This window comes from Cryptomeria japonica, chromosome 1 (assembly GCF_030272615.1).
Source record: "Cryptomeria japonica chromosome 1, Sugi_1.0, whole genome shotgun sequence".
Taxonomy (NCBI): Eukaryota; Viridiplantae; Streptophyta; class Pinopsida; order Cupressales; family Cupressaceae; genus Cryptomeria; species Cryptomeria japonica.
This window is the reverse complement of record NC_081405.1, coordinates 703,955,587-703,971,925: the sequence shown is the minus strand read 5'-3', so window position 1 is coordinate 703,971,925 and position 16,339 is coordinate 703,955,587. Positions and strand designations below refer to the sequence as shown.

Below are 16,339 nucleotides of genomic sequence, written 5' to 3'. Positions count from 1 at the left end.
ACATATGGCAGCTTGTTTCTTCAAGCTATTTTTTATGATATTTAATAACATTAATTTCAAAACATACGACCATAAATATAATTGTAACTTCTAATTGTTATGTGAGAGGCATCTACAATGACATCAAAATGATGTAAACAAAAATACAATTTTGAAACAATTTGACATGTAAATGACGGGTAAATGTATGAAATATGCCTATCTTTTGGTTTTTGTGAAAGTTTTATTACTCCATGAAATATGTCATCTATTTTATTACTCCAAATAAAATAGAACCCTCCCACTTGCTTCCAATTATATGAAACCATTACATTCAAATGACAGAGGAAGAGTGACATAATATTTAAAAAGGAACAATCAATAAAATCAAGTAGTGTTGAGAGGTTAGTGGAGGAGTGGGCTTGGCATTGTGAATATTTAATTATTCTAAATTCCAGGTTCATGTTGTCATCTTATATAAATCGTCAGATTCCCTTGTATTATTAGTTTGCAATTGTATGTTGTAAGTTTTTGTAAAATATTTAAGATAACTTCCAAACATACACTGTCATTTGATATTTATATTCTTGAAATTAATTATTATTTCTATTAGGTAATCGTTTAGATAAATAAAACATTTTTGTTTAATAGATTATTGGCTTAAGAATTAAAGATATGATTAAATGTTTATTAATTTTATTTCAAAATGAAGTTTGATAAATTGGTATCATAGAAATAGTACTCATAACATCTAAAATAATAACAAAAATGGAAGAGTGCACACGGATTGTTTGTTCTTCTATTTTTAAAATAACAAACTTAATAAAATACTTTTTTTCCTATTGAAAATGCTACACAATTTTTTTTTTAGGAAAAAAATTGGTTGTTCTCTTTGAAACCCTTCTGACAAGCATTTATGCAAAATGTGGATGAAGAGAACATAGTCATTACTTTTCTAGTAAACAGAAAGACTCATACAAGAGTACACAATAATTTTTTTTAAACATTTTAATTGGCAAATAAGTATTCTTTATGATTTTTAATTCAATTGAATTAATTTTTATTAGTACAATAATTACTATTATTCTAAAAAATTTCAATAAAAATAAGAGAGTTTAATGAGTATGTACATTTATGAAAATATTAAAGATAAAAAAAATTATTGTGAGTTATTAGCAATGACTATATTATATGTTGTTTTTTTCTTGATTAGATTGTGTTCAACTTTTTTGGATCCAAACTCAACAACATATAATATCATGGATTTTGGCCTTTTCATTCCTAGTAAGAACGGATGTGAGTTTAACATGTTGCTTTGTCCAACAAATTTCTTTTATTCTATTTCAATTGTCTAAGCTCAAATCAACTAATAGAAGATAGGCATTACTTGGAGGAAAACAACAAAAATATCATTCATTGTTCTCATTTATTTAATTAGTTATTGTTATTGAATTGTTCATCTTTTGTAGTGAACAAAAATAAAAACTACTAGTTGCAAGCCAATGAAAGAGTTCAAATAAGAACCACTATTATTGAATTTTTCACCAATGATAAACATGGTACAATTATTTAATCAACTTTTCCCTAGTCTTGCTATGGTATTGAATTCCTCTTTTATGTTCCATGTTGTTGATAGCTTCCTACATAACAAAAAGATTATTTTTATAGTTATAAAAGCAATGTAAAGTACTTAGTCAAACATTAAAATTAATGCACGTATAAAATATCAAAATTATATCATTGACACTTTAATCATTTAGATACAATTCAATGCTTAGGATTTTTTTGTTGATATGTTTTAATTGAGTGTACGTATTTATTAAAGTGCATCGATAACAAGTATTGAAGACTACATTGCCATTGATTATAAACATGTTTATAAATTATCATTTTTCTTATTAGTTAAATTCTAGTACTTTGTTTCTCATCAAATTGATTAAAGTACAAATGAAATCATTTTCCTATTTGATATGTGCATGATTTTTCATGTTCATCTAAGTCAAACATAAATTATTGTTTTTTAATGTTAAAAAAGCTTTATTTTTATAAGAATTAAATAAGCATAATAGACATAATCTTGATGGTTAATTAATGAGATTTACAAAGACATTTTTTGATCTATGACACCCAATGTCTATAATATAAATAAACATAAGGACATTATCTTCTTAGGAATATTTAACTTGTTCCAATACTATTTTAGACCTTTCAACATGTTCTACAATTCAATCTATTATTCATGGTTTGTAGGGAATAGGAAGGAATTCTTCATATTGTAACTAGCAAGTATAGTCAATTACAACTTTATCCTTTGTAATAGAGAAGCTATAAATAATTACAAACAATTCAATAATTCAAGTTAGATAGGTAACTAAATAGAGCACAATTCAAAGGTGTCTTTTTTATTTCAAGCCATCATAATCAATACCTTTATTTATTTCGTTAAGGCAAGCAATAATTTTGAATATGTCCCGGGGGGATTTAATATTCTACAACTTAATAGCAATTTATGTTGATTATGAAACATTAAACCTTTATGTTTTTTCTCTTTTAGACCAATAGTATTTTGTTGGTCTCAATGCTATTTACTTTTTGCTAACTATGTATTGTGTAATTTTACCATTTACTATTATTTTATATATCCATGCTCTCAAAAGGAACTTTTTCATGTTGTATAACAAAGCGATTTAGTTATCTAGGTTTAGGTTCTCTAGTCAGCCATGTACTCAACTTCTATGCCAACTCATTTATGCTTGTTTACCAAAGTTTATTTATTAATCTTTAAGCCTCCCAATTTATTCCTCTGGCCTCTACAGATTGAAAAGTAATCCCCATTCATACAATAAAGAAAATGTTACACAATATATCAATTTCATAGTCTTCTTTGCAATCTAAAACATCCCTGAATCTCACCATCAGCAGGAACTTGACGTATTGTGACTCTTGTTTAAATACAAAAAGCTTTGACATCTAATTTTAATTAATTTTATTCATAATCTAGCATAAAATTGGAATAGTTTTTCTATTAACTTATCTTAATCTCCAATGCTTTAGATCAAATCTCACTACAGATATATTAATGCATTTTGGACTAGATTACATTTATGATTTCTTTAACTGAACTCAAATGCATCTCTAATCATGTCATCCCATTTCAAATTACTTATTCCAACTTTCCAAGCCAACCCTCTTGTAAAATGTAACTATTTCCCATCGGCTTATACCCCTAAGAGTTTGAATTAAGCATTTTGGGATATGTATTTATATACAATCTCTAAGAAATAATACATGATATCTAATGATTAATCAATATTTAAAAAAAATTAAATTAGAACATTTGAGCTATAAATTCACTACATTTAAACATTAATATGCACTAAATCATTCAAGTTTTCCTTTTGTGTCTTTAATGTTGTAAAATTGACACGTCGTTACTTAGAGAGAAGAAAGTTTCATAATTCATCTTTCTCATAGAAAACATCCATATGTGCTTCTTAATGCTACATAGTATTCAAAAATGTGAGTGATCAAAGTTAATTTATGACCTTTGTAGAATTTGTTAGAGGGAAAAAATATTTCACAAACTTCATGAGCATTATGTTATCTTAGATAGTTCTAATGTCACAAAAGACATGAGTCACAACTTGTCAAATGCACTTATAGTTTTACAATATCAAATCTCAACATTGATTACACTATAAACCATTGAATATTTCACATCAAGAACTCTAAGTGGACAAGGAGAAAGCAATTTCCTAATTGTTGAATGTATCATTCACATATTAGTATTATTCAAGGTAAAGTTATTACTACACTAAAAGTAATGAATTTTTTAGGGTAAAAGTATAAAACCATGTTATACTCACAACAAATCAAATAGTTTTGGGTAAAATTATTTTTCTTAGAAACTAGGGGAGAGAACCTTATAGTTGTGCACCTTAACTTCGTGCTTCTCAAAATCCTATGTGGAAATTTCAAATCACTCCCAATGTTTTTTACAACAACTTACTTGGCATGTCTCCTTCTTATAACTAAGGTTTCAAGGCCACTTCATCAAATATGATGCCACATCAACATGCTTTTTGCCAAGGTGTCCAAAATAGCCCAAAAAAAGTGAGACCAATAGGTATGCAAAAGGTGCCCCAATACTTGTGCAGCTGATGTGGCATCACATGATTGGTTACTTTTCACAATAAATGGTATATTTCATTCAATTATTGGCCTAGCTAATAAAAAGAAGTTCAAAAACATTTGGATAGAGGGAGATTCAAAAAATATTATTGAATGACTTCTAGGCAACTCCCCCCCTTCATGGACTATGAAAAGTTGGATAAATGATGCTAAATCCATTCTTTCCAACTTTAAAAATGTTAAGATCTCCCATATATTTAGGGAAGCCAACCAAGTGGCCAATTTTTTCACCAATGAGGGGGTCAAGCTTAATGGGCGATGTATGTAGCAAACCTACAATGAGTTGAGTGCTGATGTCAGAGCCTTAATTGGCTATGATATCACTTATGGGAAAACTACCTCTCTTAATAATGATTGATAGAAGAAGGACTTGGTACGACGACACTAGTTGTCATGATAGAGGTGCATTAATTACACCTAAAGGTGATAAGGACTGGCACATTTTTTCGGTGTTTTGGCTCTTTTGTTGGCTCTTATTTCTAGTCATTTAGATAGTGATTTTCAGAAAAAAGGCTTCTGTTGATATGGGGGAAGTAGGTAACAAGTTGAGCCCACTACATGCGACAGGAGAAAGGTTAAGCTTGAAGTCTAGGGGTGCATTAACAGGGGCAAGCTACTTTCCTTCATTGATAAGCTCCATGGTCCTGACCTGGAAATCACTAAGTATTCACCAAAAAAATCGAAAGAAGGAGATTGTTTTATCTAGCAGAAGGGTTAAGGTCGATGCGAATTTGATAGGGGAGATTACTGGGCTTTCAACTGAGGGGGTTAAATTTTTCAGATGAAGCGGTCCAAAAATTCTCTTAAATTAATGAGGAGAGGGAGACTCTGGTTAAAGTCTCCAACGATTATTTTTAAGCTGGTTTGATTAAGACCATATAAAGGGAGGTACTCAAAATTGTTATGGAGTACATCACTCTTCATGGTAGATTCACTAGAGTTTATGGGTATCACTTTTCTCTCTTGAATCACTTTTTTTATAAGGTGAGGGTTTCCTTTCCCCATTATCTACTCTATTCTTTGAATCATAGCATTAAGGAGCATAGGAAGAACCTCGTCATGCATGTAGGTCTCATTAGGCTAATTCATGATTACTTTAGCAAAATGCATGCTCCCTCTAATCCCACCTCAGCCTCGACCTCTAATGGGTATTATACAAATGTTAGTTTATCTGAGGATTTTGAAAATTCAGAATCTGACTGGGAAGAGGAAGAGATTCTTTCTTTGAAGAATGTGTCCAAAAAAATGAAACAGAGAAAACCCTTGGGTAAGAAAGAAGTCACGATTAAAACCCCCAAAGGCATCCCTCAAGATGAAAAGAATAGGAAGAAGGACACCTCTGTGGAAAAATGGTATCATACTCAGAAGACTCCCTGAATGATAACACTAAAGCCCCTAAAGCTATGGAGGGTTCCTATACTTCACACCCGAACACAGATAGGGAGAATCATCCAAGATTTCCTGGTTTTCTTAAACATGAAGATCATTATTTTAAATCTAATAAAGAGTTTCCAAATGACATTTTGGCTATTGCTAGAAATGAGGTTGTTGATTATTTTCATCTGATAAAATGGGGTTTTTCACGAGATCAAGGAATCAAGTATAAAGAATAGGGCAGTTTCTAGTAAGCTTGATGATATGAAAACAAAAGGCAATTCCCAGAATGAAGGCTTTTTATGGACTAAGGAGGAGAAGAATTTGATGGTAGAATGTCTCCAAAAAATAATAGAGCTTATGGAAAAAATCAAAAAAGAAAATGAGAAAAATATAAAGCATGTTGAAGGAGAGATGAAAAAAATCAAGGGTACAATGAACAAAATCATGGAATATAGCCATAGAGTTGTTAAACAAACTGCTTCTACTCTGAGCATAATTGTGGAAAAACTTGAAAAAACCCAACAAGGGGTTCTATTTGTTGACCTGGAAGTGGATGAAGAAAAGAATACAAAGGAAGACTTTGGACCTTCAAAGAGGATGAGAGTGAATTTGAAGAGGAAAGTTGAAGCTTCGTCGTTGGACATATAGGATCTGTAGAAGGTTGCTCAAGACATGCGCACCCTTGAGGTTGAGGTTATTGAAATAATTAAAACTTTAGGTTAGCCTAGTTGGTGTTTTGTGCTGGCTTTCGATTTGTTTTTGTTTTCTTTTTGTTTTTTGTACATGTCATCTTTCTCATTAGTGAACTCTTAATATTTTAATTTTACTTGCTTGTAAACTCTGTGGTTTTGGGTCCCTATAAAACCCATTTTGTTCTCAATCAAAAACAAGATTAAAGTCACAACTATTGGTGCAATGTTGTACAAAAGTTGAACATTAAATCACTAAGTATGGGGGTATTAAAACAACAACTTCTATCACAAAAAAATGGAACACGCTCAAGTACTGGGTCCTTTCCCCTGCTTGGTTTCAATATATTCTCGCTAAATTTCATACTTAATGTGAAAGCCACCAAGCTATAGAAAGTAGGGGAGAGGACCTAGTACCTGAGCATGTTCCAATGGTTGTGATAGGAGTTGTTTATTTAATACCCACACTTGCATGAATAAAACCGTGACTTTAAAGTTTCTATTCCTGATGATGACTACCCCTAATTGAATGAAATGTATCACTTAGTTTTAAAAAGCAACCAATCATGTGATGCCATAATAGTTGCACTACTATGGGGGTCCCTTTCACATGACCATTGGTCTTACCTTTTTATGGGGTTGTTTGGGACACAAAGCATGTTGATGTGACATCATATTTGATGATGTGGCCTTGAAACCTTAGTTATAAGTAGGGGGATTGCCAAGTAAGCTACAGTAAAAAATTGGGAGTGATTAAAAATTTTCACATTAGATGTTGAGAAGCACAAAGTTAGGGTGCTCAATTAATAGCTCCTCTCCCCTACCACACAACAATGGTCACCAAGATTGTAAGGCTTGGTTGGTCTTATCATGTAAAATAGGCAAGGGATTGTCTATGTTCCTTTTTTTATGGTCTTTGCTTAATTGTGACATGACTTCTCTTTTATTTTCTGAAATTTTTAGTATCATCTCACACTGATTATGGAAAATTGTTAGTAGCCAGTGCAATAGTTTTTAAAGTTTATCAGTTTTATATTTTATTATTTTATTTGGAAGTATTGTATATTATACTATTTTATTTGGAAATTTTGGACCATGTCACATTATAAGTACAAGTAAATTTATTTTTTTGAAATTTATTTTTTTGATGTAACCAACCCACCAAACAAATTAATAAGTATATGTAAACACTATGTTTCCTATAGTTAAGAACTATTTATTTTTGAAGAGTTTACAAAGCTACAATGACTCAAAAATTATCAAACTCTAGTTTCCCTTACAAAATTTTGAAGCCTCATATTTTATATTTTTTATTCTTCCTAGAAAATTATTGGTGGTGAAGAGTTAGCACAAGCATGTTGTGTGGCTAGTAATGAGTATAAAAAGTACCACACAATAGTCATCGACAACAATGTAAGGAAGTTACTATCCAACCACCTAAATAAGAATCAATATATTACTAAAAAATATGTATTTATACACTTAAATAATGTGTGGGGCACTATTTAAGTGGTTGGATAAACTTTGCTAGAATGTAAGGTTAGAAGATGAAATTTTGCATGCCCCTAACAAAGTTTATAGCTAAGGATAATTTCTTTTTGTAAGGGTTTGTTCAAAATATCAACAACTAGATCAATAATTGAACAATAGTGTATACCAATGATCTCTCCATGGATACAATCCTATTTGTAGTACATATGGACCTCAATGTGCTTGGCCCACTAATGATGGACTAAATTTATTAAGATTTCAATAGCAATATAATTGTTATAAAATATGACAAGTATGGTCATTTATACAAAATGCTAAATTTAGCGAGAATATTTTGAAGGAAAATATAGTTTCAATACCAGTGGTATTTACACTAAAGATGAAATTTATCAAGAATATTTTACACATTATCTAGCATAAACATAGAATTTTCCTTCTATTATCCTATCTCAATCTCCAATGCTTTTGAGTAAATTTCAATATATTTGTTCATGCATTTTGGACTAGATTACATTTGCGATTTCTTCATTTAAACTCAAATGCACTTGTTATCATGACATCCCATTTCAAATGACTTTTTCTGCCTTTCCAAGCCAACCCTTTTATAAAATATAACTATTTCCCATTAGCTTATGTCCCTAATAGTTGAATTGAGTGTCTTAAGATATGATTTATAGGCAATCTCTAAGACATAATATAGTTATCAAAAGGTAAAAACATTTTAGATTAAAAAGTATTTAAATTAGAGCATTTTAGATACAAATGCACTACATATAATACATTTATATGCATTAAACCCTTTAAGTTTTTCTTGTGTCTTTAATCTTTTAAAATTAAAAAGTTTAACTCACACTGAAGAATGTTTCACAATTTCTCATAGAAAATATACAAATGTGTTTCTTAGTGCCATATTATGCTAAAAACATGAATGATCAAAGATTATTGATTACTAAAGTAGATTTTGCTAAAGGGAGGAAGTAGTCCATAAGTTCAATGAGAATGATCTTATCTAGATAGTTTTAATGCCACTAAGTACATGAAACACAACTTGACAAATGCAATTACAGTTTTGGAATGTCAAATCTTGACATTAAATATATTATACACCAACGAATATTTCACCTCAAGGACAAAGAAGTAAAGCAATTTTTAAACCTATTATTGAATGTATCATTCATATTTATTATTATTGTAGAGAATTATTATTAATGAGCTAAATTAAGGGCTTTTTAAGAATAAAAGTATAAAACTATCTTACACTTTCAACCAACAAAATATAGTTTTGGGTGAAATCATTTTTCTGATAACTACTTGGCTTCAAAATATTCTTGTTGAATTTAGTATTTAGTGTAAATATCACCACTAAAAGTATCCGTCTTCAAAATATTTTCATTGAGTTGATTATTTAGTTTAAATTATTATGAGTTATATTTATTTAGGTTAAATTGTATTTATATTCAACTTACACTTTTTTGAACTTAATTTTCATGGATGGCCAACATTGGAGGCAAATTCCTGCAATTTGTATTCCTCGCATTTATTTTTTGAGACTTGGGTCTAATTTTCCTAGGTGGAGGCACCTAACATCTTAGTCCTAGCAAATTGAGCCATGAAAAATGTCATGAATAATGGAATGCACCAATTTTATATAAACGATCCCAAAATTAAGCACAATTAGGAACAATAGTCAAAATGGTACCAAACCTAGAGTAAAAATTTTAAGGGATACAATTTATGACAACACATTGTCAATGCATAGAGCATTATCCTCAATCATGCTAGATGAAGTGATTCTAACTTCTTCTAGGGAAACGTTTTTTTATCAAACATTTATTTTCCTCCTCACTAATCTTAGAAGGAATATTTTTAAGAAAGAAAATTTGTTTTTATTCTTGATCCATAACTTCTTTAACAAGTATTTGCCAATAAGAAATTAAAGATCCTAAATTAAAATTAGATTATCAAAAATTTTCCCTCCAATTTTTAACTTTGAAATGAAATTCTTTTATTTTATCATATTAAAAATAATATATAAAATGCTTATGTTTTGATTCCCTTCGTAAAACCATTCTAATACAAATTTTTATTTTCTAGATATTTTTCACATGTATAAATATTCTTAAATTGTGGCAAACTCTTTCCCCTTTCTTTTCCAAGAATCAAATACCTACATTCATAATATATAGTTTATATTTTAGTCATTCTACTTTAAAAAAAAAAAATGATTTCAGAACACCAATGTATTTTAATCTATAGGGAAAAATACTGCACCTATACGTAAACAATTTCAGCCTTATGTTTGTTGATTGTCCTGTTTCTTGCCTTCGATCGGTCTTTGGTCTTTGGTGTTGTCAGGGCTTGATATCCAAGCCTATTTTTTGATTTTTTGGTTCAATTTTGTAACAAGTTGGGGCCCTTCACCATGTAATCTAATAAAACAATATGTTGGTATTTATGTTGCGGCATCGAGTAAATATACTTTGACCTTGATCAACCATCAAAGAATGTGTCACTCTTGTAAGTCTCATTTATAATTATGTGCATCAAGTAAGCTTCTATTGAAATGTGTTCTTTGCCTCATACGCGCTAACTAAGTTGTTGATGACTGCCAAAGGAGGTATGAATCCCTTCTCTCTAATGGGAACCAAGCTTCCATTTCTAAAATGTGAGTTGGCTATGCCTATGTTTGAGAGTAGGTGCAAATACTAAGATTGACATATTTCCCTTTTTCATTACATGATGAAGTGCTCCATTAAACTTCTATTCAAATGTGTTCTTTGCCTCATGCATTTGAGGCTTTCCTTCTTGGTACTAAATCATGGGGTAAGAAATTATAATTATATTGCAAACATGAATATTAAAGGTTCTCTTAGCTTCTCTTAGCATCTAGGATTGTAATCTTTCGCCGACCTCGTAAATGTTGACCAATATATTGTTGTCATGGAGTTTTATGAATTGTATAGTATAGATGAGTTGAATTCTTAAGCACATTACTTTGTCTTTGCATAGTTGCCATAGAATTTTATATAGGCAATTTGATTCCTATTTTTCCAACATTGATGGTAGTATGCTCATACTCAACTATAGGAGATTTTTTATAATGTGTTTAAGAAATCTCCTTTCAAAATAAAAAGTGTGAAATCCTTAAAAACATATACATTTGACAAAGAGAAGAAATGCCAATTAATTTGTTTATGATCATTATTATATATATAAAATAATAAACTCATACATACATAGTGCCTAACTAACAATAAGAAAACCATTCCGATATTCAAATATTCAAACATTAGCAACTACTTCATGATCATGACAGATATTTTTTCCCACTATGAATCATGCGCTTCAAAATAATTATCCAAAAATATTGATGGCTTTGGTATGTATATTGCTTCGACCTGAGTAAGCAATTTAACAAAATGAGGCTCTTTTTAAGTCTCATCTAAGAGAAAACCTCCCCATCATCATAACAGAATGCTCTGCATTTTAATCTAGCTACTACATATGTTTTGACCTATACTCTATATTTTAATTTAGCAATTAGATAACTATAATTGCTTACAGGATAATTTGGAAAAGCTGTCCTCTGATAGAAGAACTACTTACTACCTTAACGAAAACACTTTAAAAAGGTATCCTAACAATCTAATACACTTTTAATTAGCTGTCAAGCAGTTCAAAAGAGACATTCAGGCATCATCTGACGGAATATTAGCGGACAACTTCATTCTGCAAGTGTAATTTGTAGAGTGGTGGATAGCCGCTTCTGACATAGGCGTTGATCGACTCTACGAACCGGCGGACACACACAGTATTAGAATTGCGGTCACAAGATTTCAATGAACCTGACTTGAGCTCTGCCATGTAAGCAGCAAATATGAATAGTTTTATGGCCTCCTCTGTGTTACAATCGATATCTACTGATGCAGTATGAATATCAACTGCCATTAAAGATTTGTTTGCCTTGCAATCAGATGTTAAGACTTTTGTTTCCTTCGTGCTACAATCTCCATGACAACATACGATATAAGTATCATCTTCTTTTAACGACTACCTAACCTCCTTTGATGCAACTTGACCGGCTTTTAACAAGCATTTCTCAGCATTGTGGAAGATCCACTCAATATAAACTGAGTCACAGGTTGAATCAGATTTTGAGTCACATTTGAACAAAAATGGGCTATCTCTAGAGCAAATCTCATCTACCAAACGTTCAGCGAATATTATAGGCCCAGCCAAAGATAGAGAGTAAAACTTTGCACCTCCAGCAACAAGCATGGATATGTTGCCCCTGACAGTCTTTGATTGCAAGTCATTAGTGGGCTTCAAAAGATCCACCCAGCTCCTCCAATAGTACACCCGCCTTCTCATTTGCAAAGGCAGTAGGTCACACACCCACTGTATTGTTCCTCTCCGTGGCATTTTGTTGGCATTCGTGTCAAAAGTGTGTTGTAGTGACTATATGTTTAAAGTGACAGATAACATGTTGTTAAGTCACTTAATATGACTTATATGTTCACATTGATGTTTAAAAAGTAACTTGGCCTTATGATGTTCTCTAGGGACCAAGTTGTGTTTTTGGCCCTCCCCACGGCGACGGTGAAACTATTACATGACAAATACTTTGCATTATATTATATCTGTCAGTGGTTTTAGGGCTTCTTGAATATAACGATGCATATTTGCTAAAGTGCTCATATTTTATTCATTCTTTCAGTGCTTGGTCTTCACATTTGGGGTTTTCATTCTGCATGAAAAACGTAGGCAATTGCAACGGTTTACTTGTGCAGATTTAATGGCAGTTAATCTCAGTTTGATGGCATGTTTTTTGACATCTTTCTTCCAAATCTCCAGGTGTATCTATTCTTTCTTCTTCTGTTATTTGATGGTCCTTATCATAAATTGTTTAAGAAAAAAACTACAGTGATTAAGGAACGATTCAGTATGTTTATCATTTGTTATTAAAAAAAACCCAGTTGACATTCGTTGTAAATTTGGTTTTTGGGTTCTTGCATTTAGTCATTGACCATTTGATGTTAAGTAAAATAAAGATAAATGGTTTTGTGTATACGACAGTTTTAGGAGACTTTCTTTGCAGTTTGTTACTACAACTATATGTTTGAGAAAAGAATGACGGTTTTATGTTCTTATATGATTTCAGTTGCAGCAGTATTTGGTAATAGTTACAGTTATCAGTTCCTTAAATACAGTTGATGCAGGAAACAAAAGAATGTATCTTCTTCAATGAAACCTATTTAACCATGAAGAGGTTTTCGTCTTGATGAGAAGAAAAAAGAGTTATATTTATATGAGCATATCTTTTACTCAGTTGGCTGTAACACATTTGTATAAAGTTTGTGCATAATGATATTGTGTATGTGAACAATTTTTGTTGTTCTCTACATATTATTATGATGTATAATCTTTCTTGCTATATTTGGCATTTTTAGATCAGTTGCTTCAAACTCTTATGAGTTTAGAAGAAGTTATGAAATGAAACAGAGCTAAATCTCTGTATGTATTGGAACTACTTTGAGAATATTGTTTAAGCCAGTGAGGCATGTACAAAAGTCTACCAGTGAGGTAGCATTGTCAGTAAGACATTCATTTCAGTCAGTGAGACATTTGTACAGAGCATTTTTAATAAGCCAGTGAGGCATTTAGCGAGTGGTTTTTTACCCTAGAGGGTTTCCACTCAGGACAACTTTTTGTTCTCAATCTATGTGTGTGCTTTACAGTTTATATTGACAGATTGTTATTAAAGTAATTTGCATTTAAGTTCTTTTGAATTTTATTTTTCATAAGCACTGATTCACGCTCCCCTCTCAGTGCTTATTGTACTCCTACAATTGGTATCAAAGCCAAACTCTTGCTAAGGGATTTCCTGGTAGGAGTACTTCTATGGCAAATCAAGAAGGTCTGTCCACAACTAGGGCACCTTTGTTTGATGGCACTGGTTATGCTTTCTAAAAATTTAGAATGCAAAGGCATATTACCTCTTTAGGCTATGACGTGTGGGCTGCAGTTGAAACTGCCTATACCTTTGCTACTTCCCCAAAAACCTCTGACAAGAAAAAGGCTTATGAATGTGATGCTAAGGCATCAAATGCTATATGTTGTGGTCTGTCAAATGATGTGTTAGTTAAAGTTATGGATTGCAAAAATGCAAAAGCCATATGGGATAAACTATCTAGTATTTATAAAGGTGATGATAAAGTTAAAGAAGCAAAACTGCAGACCTTTAGGGCTAGATTTGAAAGTTTGAAAATGACTAAAGATGAGAAAATAGCTGATTTTTTTCTTAGGATTTCAGAAATTGTAAATTCAATAAGAGGTCTTGGTGAAACTCTGGAGGAAAAGGTTGTTGTTAAAAAGGTTTTAAGGTCTTTGACACCGAAGTATGATTCCAAAGTCTCAGCTCTAGAAGAAAGAGACTTAAATAAACTTACTATAGATGAAATGCATGGTGTTTTAACTGCTTATGAAATGAGAATAAGTGAAGACATTCAACCTAGTAAAGAAACTGCATTCAAAACTCATAAAAAAGATAATGATTCAGAGTTAGATAAACCTGATGATGAGACAGTCTTTATTAGTAGACTTAAAAGAGGGTCAAGTAGATATAGAGGAAAACTGCCTTTCAAATGTTTTAACTGTGGTAAAATTGGCCACTATGCTGCTCAATGTCCTAGTAAATAAGAAACTAGTGAAGATGAGGACAACAAAAAGTTAGGAAATAATTTTTTTTTTCAAAACAAAAAGAAAACCTTCTTTAAGAAAAAGAGCTTCTATGCAGATGTCACAGATAGTTGTTTAGGTGAATCTCTTGTAGGAGATGAAAGATGAAACCTTGTTTATTGCTATTTTATCTCCAAATGTGACTCAGGAGGACACTCCTTTTGAGCATTCTGAATAAAAAATTGATCTAGAAGGAGAACTGAAATGTAACCTCAAAGAAATCAAAAGATTGAGAAAAGATTCTGTTACTCTAAAGGATCAATATCAAAGTGTTAACGAGTGCATGTCTGGTTTAACTCTTCAATTAGAAGAAAATAAAAGGATTCTTGAAGTTACTCAAGGGAAATTGAGTAATAAAGAAAAATAATGTCTTTCTTTAGAAGAAAAGGTTGTCTTTCTTCAAGAAAAGTTGAAACAAAGTGCAAGCAATGGGAATTGATCTGTCCCAATGAACAATGTTAATGATTGCAAAGGAAAAGGCATCTCTCAAGCTACTGAAGGAGAATCCTCAAGTAATGTTGCTATCAACAAGACTGCTGAAAGAACTAGTAAGTTTCTAACACATGGCTTTCATTTCTTTGGATATTGTTTTAACTGTCAGCAATATGGGCATAAAGAAAATACTTGTAGAGTTATGTCTATAAGAAGGTCGAATTTTGTAAATCAAAGTTTATACAACTTTGTTAGCACTATCAGATGTTATCACTGTAAAAACATGGGACATATTGCAGCCTTTTGTAACTTTGGTGTTTTTCAACAAGTTCATAAATTTGTCCAACTAGATAAGTCCAGGATGATTTGGAAACCCAAAAAGAAGATAGAAGCTTTAGTTGTTCAAACTGCTTTACACTCTGTCAAAAAGAATCACTAGGTTGTGGACAGTGGGTGTTCACATCATATGACTGGAGACAAAAGTAATTTTGTTGTTTTTAAAAACTATTCAGGAGGATCTATCAGGTTTGGGAATGATAATTGTATTCCTATTATAGGCAAAGGAACTATTTTGTTTGATAATGATACACATTTGCATGATGTATATTATCTAGAAGGTCCGACTCAAAATCTTCTCGGTGTAAGTTAGATCTGTGATAATGGATTTAATGCATTTTTTGATACTAATGGCTATGAAATCAAAAAGAAATCAGGGAAAACTATTGCAGCTAGGTTTAGAACTAGTGGAAACATATACAATCTTCATGAACATACTAGCTGTAAAGAATCAAATGTATGTTTTATGAGTCAAATTGATGAAGTCAAACTTTGGCATAGAAGGTTAGGACACATAAATTATGTCAATTTGATTAAGATCAGTAAAAATCAGAATGTCAGAGAGTTGCCTTTCCTTTCAAAATCAGACAATGTTATTTGCAAAGAGTGTCAAGAAGGAAAACAAACAAGAGTGAGTCACAAACCTAAGGAATATTCATCTACCAAACCTTTGCAATTAATTCATATTGATTTATGTGGACCTACAAGGACAAAATATTTGAACAATGAAAAATATTTTATGCTGTTTATAGATGACTACACAAGGATTACTTGGGTGACATTTCTGAAACACAAGGCAAAAGCTTTTAGTAGGTTCAAAGTGTTTAAGAAAATGGTTGAAAATGAATAAGATTTAACTATAAAATGTCTTAGATCAGACAAAGGGGGAGAATATACTTCACAGGAATTTATTGAATATTGTGAAGAACATGGTATAAAAAGGCAATGCTTAGCTTCCAAAACACCTCAGCAAAATGGTGTTGCTGAAAGGAAAAACAGGATTATAAAGGAGATGGCACGAACTATGTTGAAAGATGCAGGTGTCTCAAATATCTACTAGAAAGAGGCAATTCACATAGTTGTCTATATTTTGAACTGAGTTCAAT

The 16,339-nt window shown here is 31.4% G+C and overlaps 1 protein-coding gene across 1 annotated transcript; it reads left to right on the top strand.

Moving 5' to 3' along the window:
• Positions 1-13,706: 13,706 nt before the first annotated feature.
• Positions 13,707-14,426, top strand: LOC131858669 (uncharacterized). The gene has a single exon (XM_059211959.1). It carries the CDS (start codon positions 13,707-13,709, stop codon positions 14,424-14,426), a length of 720 nt encoding a protein of 239 aa, XP_059067942.1.
• Positions 14,427-16,339: the final 1,913 nt, after the last annotated feature.

Excerpts from the sequence above, each read along its gene's own strand:
- LOC131858669 (XM_059211959.1), top strand. The coding sequence starts at position 13,707 with ATGCAAAGGCATATTACCTCTTTAGGCTATGACGTGTGGGCTGCAGTT.